Genomic DNA, 16,709 nt, shown 5'->3' on the forward strand with positions numbered 1-16,709 from the left:
TTCCACAAACCAACTCACTAGAACCCGGCCTTGTCATGCGCATTCAGAGATCCCAGGAGCGCACGCGCGCGCGCTGCGCCGCGCGGTCAGGCGCATGAGCAGATAAGCCCGCGAGGGCGGAAGTGAGGAGAGGCTGCGCGGAGGTGGGGGCTGCCGCGCTTGCTGTGGGGTGGGCAGGCTGCAGAAATGACGCCCTGCGGGAGTCCCGTGGTTCCCGTGGCAGTGTTGCTGCTCTTGCTTTGGGGGGCTCCCTGGACCCACGGGCGGCGGAGCGACGTGCGCGTCATCACGGACGAGAATTGGAAAGAGTTGCTGGAAGGAGAGTGGATGATAGAATTGTGAGTGTGGGGCGGTTGTCTGGGGTCCCTTCGGTGGGCCGGAACGTCCGTGTCCTAGATCCAGGTCTGGACACCCGACTTGACCTCCCTTCACCACCACCTGCGGGTCCCAGGTTCGCCAGTACTCCTCTCCGTGCCGTGGAGCCGGCGCCCCTGACTCCGCGAGATCCCTAAACTCCTCTTCGGATCAGCTTGGTCCCACCCCTCCTCGTTTCTCACCGGGGCATGTTAAGTTTCTTCTGAAGTGTGCACCCTAGTTTCGTTTCTAGCGCTGTACTCCTCCTAAGAGACGGCGTTCAGTTTGGAATTTTCTCAACTTTTCATGACTTTGGGGGTGGAGGTGATTCGTCTGACTAGTTTCTATACAGTTACTTATTTTAGAATGATCCTTCACAAACTTCTAGACTGACTTTTCTCCAAACTTTACAAAACAGGAAATGAGCAGAACCCTTCTCCTTTTGTCTAATTATCCTTTAAAAGTCCATTTGCAGGGTTGGAATTTGAGAGTCTTTTAAATTTTATTTTATGGGTTGGGTATATTTTTATTTTAGCTGCTGAATAAATTCAAGTTGAATTATTGTTAAATTTTCTTTATCCTTTTTTTTCTTTTCTCTTTTTCCGCATCTCAGTTTTTCTTTGGATGTGTGTTTTTGCAAAGTACTGAATATCGTGGATTGTTACTCTTACGTCCAAGTGTTATTGCATTAAAAAATAAAATTAATGTATGAGTGCGAGTATAAACTCTTAAGACCACCAGGTAGGTCATCATTTACTGGTCAGAGGAAATCATGTATCTGTGGTGATTCTGTTATAATGTCTCTTCTGTGTGGGTAGAAAATAACTGCCTGTCTTTGTTTTAGTTGCTAAATTGGTGGTGGTGGTGATGATGGTTGTAGTACTATTGGTAATAGTGGTGGTAGCGGTATTAGTAACAAACACCACTATTGAGTGTTCACTGTACTAAACACTGCTAAGCACTTTATATACATTATCCTATTTAATTCTCTACAGATTCTATAAATGGGTATTATTTCCTGCATTTTACAAGTGAGAGAAATACCTAAAGGCTTTAATTAATCTGGCCCGGTATTGCTATACTGGCTTCCTTTCTGTTTTCAAAGCCTAAATAAGAGTAGGTATGCAATAATTGTTAGAACAGCCCCCTTCTTTAACAGAGTTCAGGTGAGTGTTTTCCTGTATGCTTGGGTTGCCAGTTAATGGATGGAGGTGGATGTCCCTAAGGGAGAGCGCAAAAGGCCAAATCAACTCTTGAGTCATAAAATCAAAAAAGGCACAGAACATTTATATGGAGGAAAAGATGGGGAAAATGTTTAAGTAGTATACGTATAATCTGTAACTTAGTGAAATGAATTTTCGGGCACCCATTGAAGCTGCAGTGGAGAGGAGATATAACCAGAGACAACATTTATTTTTTATTGTCGTGAATAACTTGTTTTAGACTGTGCCAATAAAATATTCAGCTTCATGAATATTAAACAATAGTGATTATGAATTTATATGCAAAATACAGCCAAGTAATAAGGAGGTTTTTTTTTTTTTAAACACATTTGATCAAACTGTGTAAATACAGTGGTCAAAAATTTATTAGGGATTTGAATTGGAACAACTCTGTGAAATTGGAATATACTGTAGTGCTTCTTTTTTTTCTTCTTTTAGCTTACTGAGTTTGAGGTTGAGACTTTAAAAAGCACCTAAGAAAGAAACAAAAGGAACTTGAAAGAGGGATCTAGTACTAGTTCTAATGATAGTCTGCTCTTATCACAAGTCTGTTATCTGCATTACATCCATCTTGATCAGTTTTGTAACAGAGATATTTTCATTGAAATACAATATCTTGTTAAGGACTTTCCCTTTTATGTATGGTACTAGTCTTGTTCCACAGGGCTGATTACTTTTAGGAATTTTATTTTCATAAAAAAAAGTTCAAATATAATGAAATGTAGAAACTGTACTCTGGTGTTCAGCAAGTACATGCTTTATTCTTCTTGGCTCCATTAAAAAAAAACTGAAGCACATTAAAAGATGATATACAATAAAGCGAAGAATGAAATCCTAGGAAGAAGTCAGGGCCTTGAAAGATGCGGGAATATCAGAGGAGTAATTAAAAAGCTAATAAATTTACCCATACATTTGTAAACCTGAGTTCTTAGAAACTGGCTGACCAAAGGCCGGCCAAAGGAATTTTGTTTGGCTTGCCTAGTGTTTGTTTCTGGGTTAAGTTTTGAGGTAACATTTTAACATAAAAATGGTGATTTTCAGCTTCTTTTAAATAAGATAGAGCCTGCTACCTAGCTGTAAATCCCTTCCTGGTGGTCTTGCTGAGTGATGGTTCCCCTCTGAAGTAGGGCATGCATTTCCTTGTTCACCTCAGCCCTGGGCACTTCCTATTTTTCTCATTTGTGACTCCTGTAGTGCAAATATTAAAACTGGTGAACTCCGGATTTGATTTTGAGGTTTCTGGTGGCCACATATTTTTGGAGACATTCAAAGACTTTATTTATTTATTGAGAGAGAGAGAGAGTGCACATGTGGGGGAAGGGGCAGAGGGAGAAGGCTGCTCCCCGCTGCTGAGCAGGGATCTTGACTTGGGGCTCCATCTCAGGACCCTGGGATCATGACCTGAGCCAAAGACAGGTGCTTAACCGACTGAGCCACCCAGGCACCCCGAGAAATTCAAAGGTTTTTAAAGAGCTGTTTTGCATGTGAACTTACGAACTTATTTTTGTGTCTTAAGAACTTACTCTCAGAATTACTTTTCTGTGATTAGCGTTATCAGTTAGTTTAGTTTTCATTTCCAGAATGTTAGACCCACAGTTAAAGCTTTTTCATCTTCACAAAATTAATCATTTTGCTATTTTGTTTTTAGTATAAGATATTCTTCATAAATTATATACTTAGAATTTTTATCTCCATATGGTCATATTAGATTGCTTTAAGTTTTTAAATATTCTGTTTCTTAGTTATGCTCCGTGGTGTCCTGCTTGTCAGAATCTTCAACCAGAATGGGAAAGTTTTGCTGAATGGGGAGAAGACCTTGAGGTTAATGTTGCAAAAGTAGATGTCACAGAGCAGCCAGGTAAGTCTGTGGTTAGTCTTTGCAGATTGGCTTCATATGTTCATCCTGTTTGCCACATCATTTGGTCTTAACTGCCTTTCATTATGTTTTGAAAACATAACTGTGGTATGTAAGCTGACTCATCCACCTCTCCGATGAGGGATCCTTGTGCTGTGGCTGCAGAAAGCAGATTCCATGGTTGTATATGCAGCTCATTCCTTTTATGTGTTGCTCTGAGGGACCTTGGAGACATTGCCCTCTCCCCATTCTTGCCCATTTAACTGCCTCTGATCTTTTTTTCCTTTGTATCCCAGACCCCAGACTAGCATGTAAAATGCCTTTGAGAAGTCCTAGAATAATGTGGTTTAGATGGACATTGGCCAAGCCATCATTTGCATCCGTACCAAGCTTCAGAATAAGGAACATGTAGTTGAGGTTCTTTATAGAGCCAAGGGCACATTCCCTGACGAGTGATCCCAGTCTCTTAATTGGCTTTCAGATTTAATACTTGTAATTTGAGGACATGCTTTTAATACAAAGACCTCATAGTTGTGGGGTCACATATACTCCTGACTTGGCCCCCTGAATAAGTGGCAGGCCTGTTCTTAAGGATGCTCCTTTCTTCGACCAGCCTCATCTTTTTTTTTTTTTTTTTTTTTTAAAATTTTATTTATTTATTCGACAGAGATAGAGACAGCCAGCGAGAGAGGGAACACAAGCAGGGGGGAGTGGGAGAGGAAGAAGCAGGCTCATAGCAGAGGAGCCTGACGTGGGGTTCGATCCTACAACGCCGGGATTACGCCCTGAGCCGAAGGCAGATGCTCAACCGCTGTGCCACCCAGGCGCCCCATAGACCAGCCTCATCTTACTTGTTCTTGGTCACAATAAATCTGGAATGTTGACTCCGTTCCCACCCCAGATAGTAATAATAGCTAATATTTATTGAGTGTTTACCTAGTACAGATATTGCTCCAGGTGTTTTGCATTTATCCTATACAATCCTATAACCCTATGAGATAGGTAATATCCCCCATTTTACAGATAAGAAAACTGAGGCATAGAGAGAATAACCCTTAGTTATATTATTGCCTAACACATGGTTAATAATGTTGTTTTTGTTATTGCTCATCTTATGAAAGGTTCAAAATATTTTCCATTTTTAACAACACATTAGACTCTGCCTTTGTCTTTTGAATGTCAAATGCAATTTCATATGATTTTAAGACCTTTCTAAGACTACTGTTATAGTGTGCTGCCCCATTACTCATTGCTAATAGTCTTATCATACAGTGGTATAATTGATCAAATGCTAATATATATAAATATATTTTCACAGATATCTTCAGTATTCAAGCTTTTACATACTTTTAGTTGAGATAATGTGCAATAGGGTTGATTTTTTAAAAGTTGCTTTCACTACATAACTGGGGTTTTTTTCATTGTTTGCTACAGAGCTCAGCTATTTTTAGGTATGATTTCATATGCTTTCCCTATTAGTATTTAAATAATTCCAGAATCAACTTTTAAGTGGTGATTGTTGGCTCATATAAAACCTGCTGTGTGTTCTTTCTTGTATTTATTTCTAATCTTTATCATTTTTAGGGCTGAGTGGACGATTTATCATAACTGCTCTTCCTACTATTTATCAGTAAGTATTTAAATACTCTGTAGTTATGGAGAAGAATGCAGCATAGTATAATCAGAATACTAGGCCTCTGGCCTGGATCATGCTTAAAAAATGTTATATTCAGTAAGACTTATTTTGCTTTTTGCGTTTTCCTAGGTGTCTTTCGGTAGATGGATGAGATATGAAACAGCCCCTGGTCTCAGAGCTTTGTAATTATTTTGGAGGGTGGTGTTCACATGAAATAGTGTGATACCATATAGCATGCTAAATGATTATGAGCCCAGAGTTAAAGTGTTAAGTCTGTAGAAAGTTTGGTAAGGGAAAAATCACTGGGCTAGGGTGGTTCCTGGAGAATATGGGGATGTAAACACAACCCTGGATTTTCAGAAGAGTGCAGAAGTAAGTGCTTCATCCTTGGAATAATCTCACTAACAGTCATAAATAGGGATATGGTATGTTCAAAAATTAGCTAAGAGAGGGCTGTAGCGCAGTCTTTGGACAGTAGCAGGTGAAATGATTGAGTGCTAAGTCAGAATGAGCAAGACTGCGTAGTCTTCAGTATCAGGTCTTTTAGTTTGAATTTATCTTCTAAACTGGGGATAGGAAATCTCAGATCTGTACAGGTACACCTCATTTTATTGTGCTTCCCGGATACTGCAGTTTTTTACAGATTGAAGGTTTGTGGCAACCTTGTGTCAAGCGAATCCACCATTTTTCCAACAGCATTTGCTCACTTTGTGTCTCTGTGTCACATTTTGGTAATTCTTGCAGTATTTCAAACTTTTTCAATACTCTGTTTCTTATGGTGGCCCATAATAAGTGATTACAACTTGCTGAAAGCTCAGATGTTGGTTTACATTTTTTTGCAATAAAATATTTTTAAATGAAGGTATGTAAATTTTTTTAGACATAATGCTACTGCATAGGTAACAGACTACAGTGTAGTAAATATTTTCATGTACTCGAAACCAAAGTCTTGTGACTTTCTTTATTGTGATAATTGTTTTACTGGGGTGGTACCGTGATATCTCTGAGGTAGGCCTGTACCTGCCCTATACCTTAAAGTTCATCTAGCTGGTGGGTTGAATGCCAGGAGGTACTTCTCATTTAAAGTTTGGAAGCAACCTGGCAATTTTTTGTGTGTCCGTATCTTGCTTTTCTTTGTTTCTTTTTTTTTTTTTTTTCATGTTTATGTCTATTTCCCTCTACCTTTGGGGTTTTTTTGTTGTTGTCGTTAAAGATTGTATTTATTTATTTGACAGAGATAGAGACAGCCAGTGAGAGAGGGAACACAAGCAGGGGGAGTGGGAGAGGAAGAAGCAGGCTTCCAGCGGAGGAGCCTGATGTGGGGCTGGATCCCAGAACACCGGGATCACGCCCTGAGGCGAAGGCAGAGAAGGCAGATGCTTAAGGACTGAGCCACCCAGGCGCTCCTCTCTCTACCTTTGTATTCATCCCTACTCCCTTTGTGTCTATTCGTATGCATATTCTCTGTCACCATAAGTAGGACTGTCCCTTTTCACTCAATCTTTTTCTCCACATGCCCCTTACCTGGTTCTGATTGTGTCTCTCATTTTCCTTCTCACTTCTTAACATCCTCTGAGCTTATATGGAATTTCCTGTCCTTTTTTTAACTCACTTGTTGATCATGCCCGATCTTTGGCCCGTTGAACTCCTACCTATTCTTGAAAAACAGCTCAAATGCCATTGCCTTTACAAAAACGTTGTTTTTTTTTTTTTTTGAGTGGGGGCTTTCTTGTGGTCTTTGGCTCTGGATGGCTAAAGGATCCTCTAACCCTACTATAGGTAGTAGGAAGCTCTTGAAAGTGTTTGTACTTAAGCAGTAAAAATAGAAGTATTATATGGGATTAGACTGGCAGTATTATTGAGGGTAGTTTGAAAATAGTGAAGATGTGGGAGCAGACAGAGCATTTTTGAACCTATGAGAACTCCATACGTTGGGAATGGGAGGTAGGGAGGGGTTGGTCAGGAAGAATGCAAAGTAGATTGTAAAATAGAATCACTGAAATAGGAGGAAAGGAAATCCGACCAGATACCTCTAGCAGTTCAAAGTAGCATGGTTAAGATGATGTGATTAGGACTGAAAATACCAGAAAAATGTCTTAAATTTTTAACCTATGTAGCTTAAAAATAGCTAATAATTAATAAGTGCCAGACACTATTCTAGTGACTTTTCATGTCGTTATTCTTTTGATATGTGCATTACACATTTATTGAGTTAAAATTGACGTATAACTCCTGTGTTTCATTGTTATATTATTTGTAAAGGTAATAACAGTCTTAAGGCTTATGATTGTTTATAACCCCATTGTTTAAACAAATTTGGATCTAAGATGTTGAGTAGGCAATTAGTATAATTTGTTACTTATGCATTACTAATGATTTTGAATGTAAGGATTGACTGTAAAATGAGGTTTAAGAAATAGCAAAACAAATACATAATTTATTTATCTGGTTCCGTTTAATGTGTGATTCTGACCCTTTTTAGTTGTAAAGGTGGTGAATTTAGGCGCTATCAGGGCCCAAGGACTAAGAAGGACTTCATAAACTTTATAAGTGAGAAAGAGTGGAAGAGTATTGAACCTGTTTCATCATGGTTTGGTCCAGGTTCTGTTCTGTAAGTATGAGGATTTTTCTTTTACTTATTTCAGAATTAATTGGACCAATTAATTTTGTGGAAATAAAGCATTTATACTGGATTTTAATTCTTGGACCCTTAAGGTACATTCATATTTACTGTGATATTTTTAGGTTGACTTTTTCTTCTAAGTCAGATATTTTGATTCTTGTCAAGCTAGAAGGAGGCATTCACTAGAATTGAAAACCTTTTCAGGAATATTTTAGCTCTGTAGATCATGGTCATTTCTATCATCAAAAACGAATCAATCTTCATGAGCAATATAAGGGTAAAGTTATCATTTGAGCTTAATATTTGAATGAGAAGCCTCAGACATATACCTCCTCTGGCTACCTTTAGATTTCACTTCTTAATGTGATTGAATTATTCTACCCATCTGATAGTTTTTTGGTTGAATGGTATGGTTGAACAGTGACCTTAATGGCATGAGTAACAACTGGGCTTTATATATAGCTAGATATATGGAGTAGTGAGGATTGGAGATGGCTAGCATATTTCCTGCTAGCTCCGGGGGTGTAAGGCCTCACAGGTCATTTGAGAGCCATCTGGAAATACTGAGTTTTGCTGAGGTCCCCATGGACTCATCCTGGTGTGGCTAAGCTATCTCTTCCTGTCTCCTCACCACACTTGCTCTTGGAGAATGTAGGGTTGTTACACCAATGGTATAAGAGCTAAAAATACTGTGGATTCTGGGAGTGGAGGAAAGGTCAGCCGTAAGCGGTATTTTGAAATAGAATTTTGTCTTTAGCACCTTTCCCTTAACCTCTCTTCCTGTGAAAATGTCTGAATGGAATTGTCCTGTATCTGTCAGGATTCCGTCTGCTGAACCACCATGCCAACCCAGATAAGGCACTTAATATTCCTGATAGAGCCTAATTAGTGCTGACTGTAGTGAGGCTACACAGTGCTTTACGTTTCAGTTCTTGTTCCTGTTCCCATTTTGCAATTTAAACAACAGAAGTAACATGATTGAACCACCTTTCTATGTTAAACTGAAAATACGTCTGATTTTTATTAAGTTGAAGTCGCATAAATAACTTCTCCCCTCTCCAGCAGAAGAAGGAGTTGCTTGTAAGTCTTTGTTGAGTCCTCAGGGGTTCAGCAGTCCATGCCTTTCGTATTGGCGGTCTGAATAAGAGCTACTTCCAGTGTTAGTACATTCACCCACCCAATGATGGGCAATGAATTAGGTCATCCTGAGTTCATGAACTTTGGCTTAGGTGTGAATTAGTTTGTGTGTTGGTGGCAGCGCTTGAGCTAGAGGGGAAACAGTTGGGAACCCACAAACCCTTTTTAGTTCTGGAGCATGCCTTTTTTCTAACTGCCCGTCTAAACTATTGGGTGTATGTTAAAATAATAATTATTTATATTATTCCTTAGTATTTATTTCCTGTGTAATTTGTTTGTATATCATTAAACTATATCAAACTAATGCTATTGTAAGTTTTATTAAATTTTAATTCAAAAGGGTAATTCTTAGGTGGGAAGGATCAATTCAACAAGTGCTCTCAGTTCTTCCTTCAGGCTCCCATCTCTGCTCATTCTTTGGAGAATTTTAAGGGTCAATAAGAGTTGCCATTTGCTTATAGTACACTTGACTTTAACTGGTTCTATAGAGCTTATAAGCTGTTATTCAGAGTATATTAGAGAAATCATCAGGTGAAAGGTAAAAGGCTAATATCAAAGCAGTAGGGAAAAGGAAAAAGTTACCAAGGGTTTTATTTATGAGGACATCACATAGTGACAGCAATTCAAAACTTTAATTTTCATTAACAAGACTTCTTGAAATCAGTGATGTATCACTAATCTTGATTAATACCAGTAATAAAATCTGTCACATTGGGGAAATTGTAGACTGAAAACTAGAAGATATAGCACATTTTACTTCAGAGTTGTGTGTCTTACTCAGTTTTTCAGTCCTCTCTCCTTTCTTTCAGGATGAGTAGTATGTCTGCCCTCTTTCAGCTATCTATGTGGATCCGGGTATGGGCTAAAGTTTTATTTCTATTTTAAATATTTTTGACACTACCCGTTTATTTTAAACAATGAGGTTTTTAATTTATTTTTTTTCTTTTGATTTTAGACTTGCCATAACTATTTTATTGAAGACCTTGGATTACCAGTTTGGGGATCATATACAGTTTTTGCTTTAGCAACTCTGCTTTCAGGACTGTTACTAGGACTTGTAAGTATTTCATTTTTCAGAGTACTAGGGGAAAAAAACTTTTACATCCGATAATTTAATATAGTTACACTAGTTCTTTCATATACATTCAGATTTCTTTTTTTTTTTTTTTTTTTTTAAGATTTTATTTATTTACTCCACAGAGATAGAGACAGCTAGCGAGAGGGGGAACACAAGCAGGGGGAGTGGGAGAGGAAGAAGCAGGCTCATAGCGGAAGAGCCTGATGTGGGGCTCGATCCCACAATGCCGGGATCACGCCCTGAGCCGAAGGCAGAAGCTTAAGCGCCGTGCCCCCCAGGCGCCCCTACATTCAGATTTCTTGTGTTTATTTTTGCAGTGTATGATATTTGTGGCAGATTGCCTTTTTCCTTCAAAAAGGCGCAGACCACAGCCATACCCTTCCAGTAAGTATATTTTTTAGTGTTTATTTTTTTATTCACTGTAATTCTGTTCATTTCTGTGAATGCAATCACACATGTAATAGGTTCCCCTTCCAGCTTAGCTTTCTAAATGTGGAATAGTAGGTTATTTTGAAAGGGGTAGAGGGATATTTATTTCATTTAAGAATGACAACCTGGTGGATTTTGGAGCATAGTTATTTTCTTGGTTTTTGTAGTGTGGAGAATTTTAACATTGCATATAACTTGTAGGTATTTAATGACATTGATCTGATGTCATTTTATGTGAACCATCATGTTCCTGGATCCATTTGAGTTTACTTAAATCAGAAGTTGAATATGTTCTGCTCTTGAAGTCATTCATTATTATAGTGACCACATTTGAAGAATTTTCTTCGTATGCTAGCCAAGTCTAAGTTTTTATGGTAGGATATTGGGAAAAGTAATTCCCATAGCTGATTTAGGAGTGGCATTGACACTGTACTACCAGATGAGTTTATATAATTAAGTATTCACTGGTGTCTGTCTTAGTATAATTGCCTCTCAAACATGCATTTAATCTTGAAAATTGCAGGTTATGGAAGCCCTCCTGTTTGCTGTTTATAAAGAACTTTCACTTTGTGCCATCCCATTCACATTTCCGTAACACTCTAGATGTCATAAGTGATACTCTTCCATTTTGTGGTCGAGGAAAGAAAGGCTCAGAGAGATGAACTATTTTTTCCAGGGTCACACAGAAGTGACAGAGTGGAGAATAGAGCCTAAATTAGACTGTTGGCATGACATTTTCATTGTGCTGCCTTTCATGACTTAGGATATGTTGAGGTCAGAACTCGTGAAAGGAACTCAGTGGAGATTGCTGATAACAGGTTATCTTCTCATTTCTTAGATCATTACATCAATACTGAAAAGGACATATACAGGGGAAGGAATCATTTTATCCAACAAGAGCCACTGACCTGTAGGGAAAAAAATGCAAGCACAGATTACTTAAAAGACAATTTAAAAGTTGCTGAATGTACGTTTAATATTTACATGATTTGAAAAACATTAACAACAAATTTGTCTCTTAAGTAATCTGTGGCACGACTGATAGTAACCCATACTTGAATGGGTTACCACCCCTTCTATAGCAGGCCACGTGATCTGCGTTTTCCAAGATGTATTTAGCTTAGATGTTGAGTTGCTAGGGAAAGACCCAACTCAGTCCAGCTTTAAGCGAAATAGAAGTTTATTGCTTCAGGTAGTGAGGACGTCTGAGGGCAGAGATGGCTGGATCCTAGGGCTCACATGTTAAGGTGTTGTGTTTCCGAACTGCTTAGTTTTCCATGCTATAGCTTGGAAAGCCATCTTTGGCTCCTTCTAGTCCTTAGCATAAAGTGATAAGAAAGCTGTACGTCACAATCCAGAGTAAGAAGGAAATACACTTTCCCCTGCACCAATCTATCTTTTAGAAAGATTCTGGTGCACTCCACTGGTGTAGAGAGCTCACTTGTTTGGTGTAGTCACTGTAAACTGCCGTTTCTCAACCTGGACACTTCTCACCTTCGGGCCGGTTAATTCTTAATTGTGACAGACTGTCTTTCCTACATTGTTGGGTGTTTGGCAGCTTCCCACTGCCTGGCAGTAACACCGCTCCTCTTAGTTGTGACAGCCAAAAATGTCTCCAGACATTGCTGACTGTTCTTTGGCTGGGGTGGTGGAGTGAGCAGCAGTCACCCCCTGGAGGAGAACCACTGCTGTGAACTCCAGTGCTCCCCACAGCTACGTGGGATGTGGTACAGGGAACCCAACAGAAAGAGGGGTGCCAGACCGAACGAGGTTGTCCACAGCTACGTGGGATGTGGTACAGGGAACCCAACAGAAAGAGGGGTGCCAGACCACACGACAGGTTGTCCACAGCTACGTGGGATGTGGTACAGGGAATCCAACAGAAAGAGGGGTGCCAGACCGAACGACAGGTTGTCCACAGCTACGTGGGATGTGGTACAGGGAACCCAACAGAAAGAGGGGTGCCAGACTGAACGACAGATTGTCCACAGCTACATGGGATGTGGTACAGGGAACCCAACAGAAAGAGGGGTGCTAGACCGAACGACAGGTTGTCCACAGCTACGTGGGATGTGGTACAGGGAACCCAACAGAAAGAGGGGTGCCAGACCGAACGACATATTGTCTACAGCTACGTGGTAGTTGCTTCCAGTGTTTTCTTCTGCCTTGCATCCTCGCGTCTCCCTACTCTCTTCTGGATTGCCTGAGGTTAGGGGCAGTCTAGGATCACTGAACAGGCTGAAGCTCGTTGGCCCAATTCTATGTTCTGTATCTCTCAGTAACGCGGTGTGTTCCAAGTTTAAGTTATCAGTAGGCCTTGTTAAAAAAATGGAAAGGGTGTTTATGTGTGGACAGAGTTAAAATTCATTGAGCTGTACACTTAAGATTTGTACATTTTATTATTTGTAATTATGTCTTAATAAAATTATATATGTAAGGAAGAACATTTGTGAAACTCTTTGGAAACAACCTGGGTAGGAATATAACCTTCAGTTGTAAATGTCTGATTCCTGTTCACCTGGGAACTGAAACAAGGGTAGTGTTGGAGTTTGTTTCTGTTGTACTTGTTTACTGGAAGATTTAATAGCAAATTAAAATGGTTCTGTTGAATGCAGTGTATTTTCTTACAGCATCCTCATTCACAGCATTAATTTTCGTTTATTAATTTCAGTTCAGTTTATAAACAGGCAGGTAATTATATAAATTTGGTAAGTAAAATGGATCTTTCTAACCAATTTTCACTTTTATATCGTCACTCTTAAAGATAACTTTTTCCTTTTGGAAATCTGACCTTATGATTGATAAATAAGTGGCAAAGCAGTTTATGGGCGTATGAATTGTGTCTTGATTTTATTCTAGTGCAAATCTATTACAGCAACAAAAAAGCCCCATTTTTGGTCTTGATCTTTTTTTTTTTTTTTAAATGCTCAGCCTGAATGTTGTCTGTTGCCATACGATATTATTACAGTATTACTGACTATATTCCTTATGCTGTACTTTTCATCTCAGTGACTCGTTTATTTTGTAACTGGAAGTTCGTACCTCTTAATTCCCTCTGGTCTTTATCTTTAAGAAAAATTATTACCAGAATCTTCTCAACCTTTGCAAAAAGTGGAGGAGGAACAAGAGGCTGATGAAGAAGATGTTTCAGAAGAGGAAGCAGGAAGTAAAGAACGAACAAAGAAAGACTTTGCACAGAATGCCATAAGACAACGTCCTGTGGGTCCTTCATTGGCCACAGATAAATCCTAGTTAATTTTTATTAATATCATAATATTATTTTGGCAAAAAGAGAAGATTGATCATTTCTTTTGGTTTGAAGTGAACTGTGACATGCTTGTACATTGCAGGGTTCAGTCTAGATTATCATTAGATTGAACAGACTACCTTCAGAAAATAAAAGTAGCACTACGTAAAAACGTTTGAAATAGGATATAAGAATGGCAGTATGATGGCTTAAGCAATTCTTTAATTTTTGAAAAATCTGGTGCCAAGCAATAAGATTTGAGTGTGTTTGTTTAGTAATCTGTTTCAAGTTTTCTTAGTTGAAAAATTACATTCCCAAATATTGCATTATTGAGGTATTTAAGGAGATTACTTTGGAGAAAAAGATTTCTCATTTGATATAATTTTTCTCAGTTTCACTGTGTGAAAAAAACATATTTCCCATAAATGGGAACTTTCTGCCCATTGTCTCAAGAAGTGTGTATTTCAGTGACAACTCTGGTCATTTTAGAGATATAGTCCAAAATTTCTTCATATTTTTAGATTATGCAACTAATAAGAACTACCTTGCTTAATTACAGTTTTCTACATGTGATAATACAGGATATGCTACTGATTTAGTAAGTTTTTATATAAGTCCATGGTATAGTCTTGATTCCTGTAAAGGTCAGTTACCTTTTTTGTTCCCCTCTGTTCACTGTATGATTTGTACTTAACTATGGGTTACATTTTTTTTTTTTCCAAATTGGATAATTTTCTGGAAGTGTTTTTCATTCTTTAATAAATAGTCCCTTTTTGTTTTTTCAAACCGAAGTTTACTGAGGAATCCTTAAAATTGAAGAGCTGTCTACTGATCACTTAAATTTTGGCCATTCATTTCAGATTTTATATCATTCTGTTGAACCTCTGCTTGAACTTTTTTTTTCTTTTGGATATGAAGGTGAACATTCCTGATTTTTATTTGATGTTGTGGAAAAGCCTTGATATTTTAAATTATGAAAGTTCATAGAAACTTAATTTGATATAAAATAAAGTTAGTATTTTACTCAGGAGAAAGTATCTTATAGTGTACGTTTTCAGTGTATATTCATCCTCACACAGGAAATTCTTAATTAATTTTACAAGGTCTGTATATGCTTGATGTTTAAAAATCATAGCATTCTTACATTTTTGAACACACACAATCCGTATTCTGCTGTACTTTTTACTGTGTAGTATTTCACAGGTGGGCATCAGCAGGATGGGACATGTAAGAAGTTTTTACTCCTCAGAGAGTTAGAGACAGTTTTTTTCACCTTACAGCAAAAGTGGGGAAGGGTGCTGGGTGGCAGTAAGAACTGTGTTATCTCTGAGAAGGGGAAAAACCGTAACTCAGAGTGAATCATTTGTCCTTTATGTAATAGACAGTTTCTGTAATGTCCCCTTTGTCTAGATTCTGCTGCTGTGTGAATCCATTAGACTTATACAGTACCATAATGTACAACAGTTTTCTTGAAAGGCCTTGCCTTTAGAATATTAAATATTCTGCCATTGAAGAGTTTTGGATGTATAATAATTTTGTGATGCTTTAGGAAAATAGTCTAAGCACAAAATAAACTTTTCTAAGCACTTCACCAGAGCTGGATACAAGTGTGTTTTCTGGTTGCATATTTAGAAAAGCTTAATTACTTTGTATTTAACGATGTTCAGATGAATAATTGTGTCACTGTGTGTGTTCTTGATCTGTACAGTCAAAAGGCTAGAGTCATACACATCTTTTTCTGTTACTTGAGATGATAGAGGAAAATAGTATTCATTAATCAGCCATGCTGTTTTCTAGTATTCTGGTATACACGACATAGATTTTAAGTTTCTAAGTGATTTAGAAAATACTATATACATAGAAAATTGAAAGTAGCCCGAGTAGGTAGAGCCATGATATTTCAGAAAACAGATGGGGGCACCTGGGTGGCACAGCAGTTGAGCGTCTGCCTTCGGCTCAGGGCGTGATCCCGGCATTATGGGATCGAGCCCCACATCAGGCTCCTCCACTGTGAGCCTGCTGCTTCCTCTCCCACTCCCCCTGCTTGTGTTCCCTCTCTCACATCTGTCTCTCTCTCTGTCAAATAAATAAATAAAATCTTTTAAAAAAAAAAAAACAACAGATCTTGTATTTCATCAGGACTCCTGCATCTCTCCAGTGACTCTTCAGTCACTCTAGACATCTGAATGATCAATTTCTTTCACACCAGTAGTGCACGGAAACTATACAGGATGATTTTGCCTTTAACAGACCCCTTTGTTTCCATTATTGGGCTAAGGGTGCTCCATATGGCAGCTTAGGAGAGGTTAAGGTGCAATATCAGCATCCTGGAGAACTCTGCGCCCCGCTGCTCCCACTCCCACTCCCACTAATTACTCAGTGCTACCCTGGAAGTGTAAATCTGATCACTCCCATGGAAATGCAGTTCTCCCACATACCACCTAGATAATCAGCAAGAATGACAAGAGTTACAATGAAGAGTCCTGTGTATGGAATGAGAGCTTCCATTCACCAGGGTTCTTTTTTCTCCACATTCCTGCCAACATTTGTTATCTCTTGAGTCTAGCCCTTCTGACAGGTGTGAGGTGATACATCATTGTGGTGTTGATTTGCCTTTCCCTGAGGATGAGTGATGTTGAGCATCTTTTCATGTGTCTGTTGGCCTCTGGATGTTGTCTTTGGAAAATTGTCTGGTCAGGTCCTCTGCCCATTTTAATCGGATTGTTTGGGTGTTTTTGGTGTCGACTTGTATAATTCTTTATATATTTTGGAAATTAGCCCATTACTGGTTAGATCATTTGCAGGTATCTCCTTCCATTCAGTAGGTTGCCTTTTCATTTTGTCGATGGTTTCCTTCGCTGTGCAAAAGCTTTTTTTTTTTGATATGGTTCCAATAGTTTATTTTTGCTTTGGTTTCCCTTGTCTGAGGAAACATCTAGAAAATGTTGCTAAAGCCAATGTCAGAGAAATTACTGCCTATGTTTTCTTCTAGAAGTTTTATGTTTTCAGGTCTTACATTTAGGTCTTGAATCCGTTTAGAGTTTATTTTTTATGTGTGGTATGAGAAAGTAGTCCGGTTTCGTTTGTAAATGATGCTTTTGAAAGCAATTTTCTGTCAAGTTGGTTG

The 16,709-nt window shown here is 38.6% G+C and overlaps 1 protein-coding gene and 1 non-coding gene across 3 annotated transcripts; both read left to right on the plus strand.

Moving 5' to 3' along the window:
- The first annotated feature begins 97 nt into the window (after positions 1–97).
- Positions 98–15,173, plus strand: TMX1 (thioredoxin related transmembrane protein 1). Of its 2 annotated transcripts, none has more exons than XM_034648464.1 (8): positions 98–338; positions 3,320–3,435; positions 5,017–5,062; positions 7,551–7,679; positions 9,638–9,683; positions 9,784–9,885; positions 10,224–10,290; positions 10,859–13,394. In XM_034648464.1, the coding sequence occupies exons 1-8, from the start codon at positions 187–189 to the stop codon at positions 10,888–10,890; spliced, it is 690 nt and encodes a 229-aa protein (XP_034504355.1). In that variant the 5' UTR covers positions 98–186; the 3' UTR covers positions 10,891–13,394. The 2 variants fall into 2 exon arrangements, with proteins under 2 accessions (XP_034504355.1, XP_002930439.1); XM_002930393.4 differs by lacking the exon at positions 10,859–13,394 and adding an exon at positions 13,409–15,173 and having other exon boundaries at positions 99–338.
- Positions 3,536–3,669, plus strand: LOC117797337. The gene has a single exon (XR_004622267.1). It is a non-coding gene; the product is annotated as a small nucleolar RNA SNORA70 (small nucleolar RNA).
- Positions 15,174–16,709: the final 1,536 nt, after the last annotated feature.

The sequence above is a fragment of the Ailuropoda melanoleuca genome, chromosome 20 (genome assembly GCF_002007445.2).
Source record: "Ailuropoda melanoleuca isolate Jingjing chromosome 20, ASM200744v2, whole genome shotgun sequence".
Classification (NCBI taxonomy): Eukaryota; Metazoa; Chordata; class Mammalia; order Carnivora; family Ursidae; genus Ailuropoda; species Ailuropoda melanoleuca.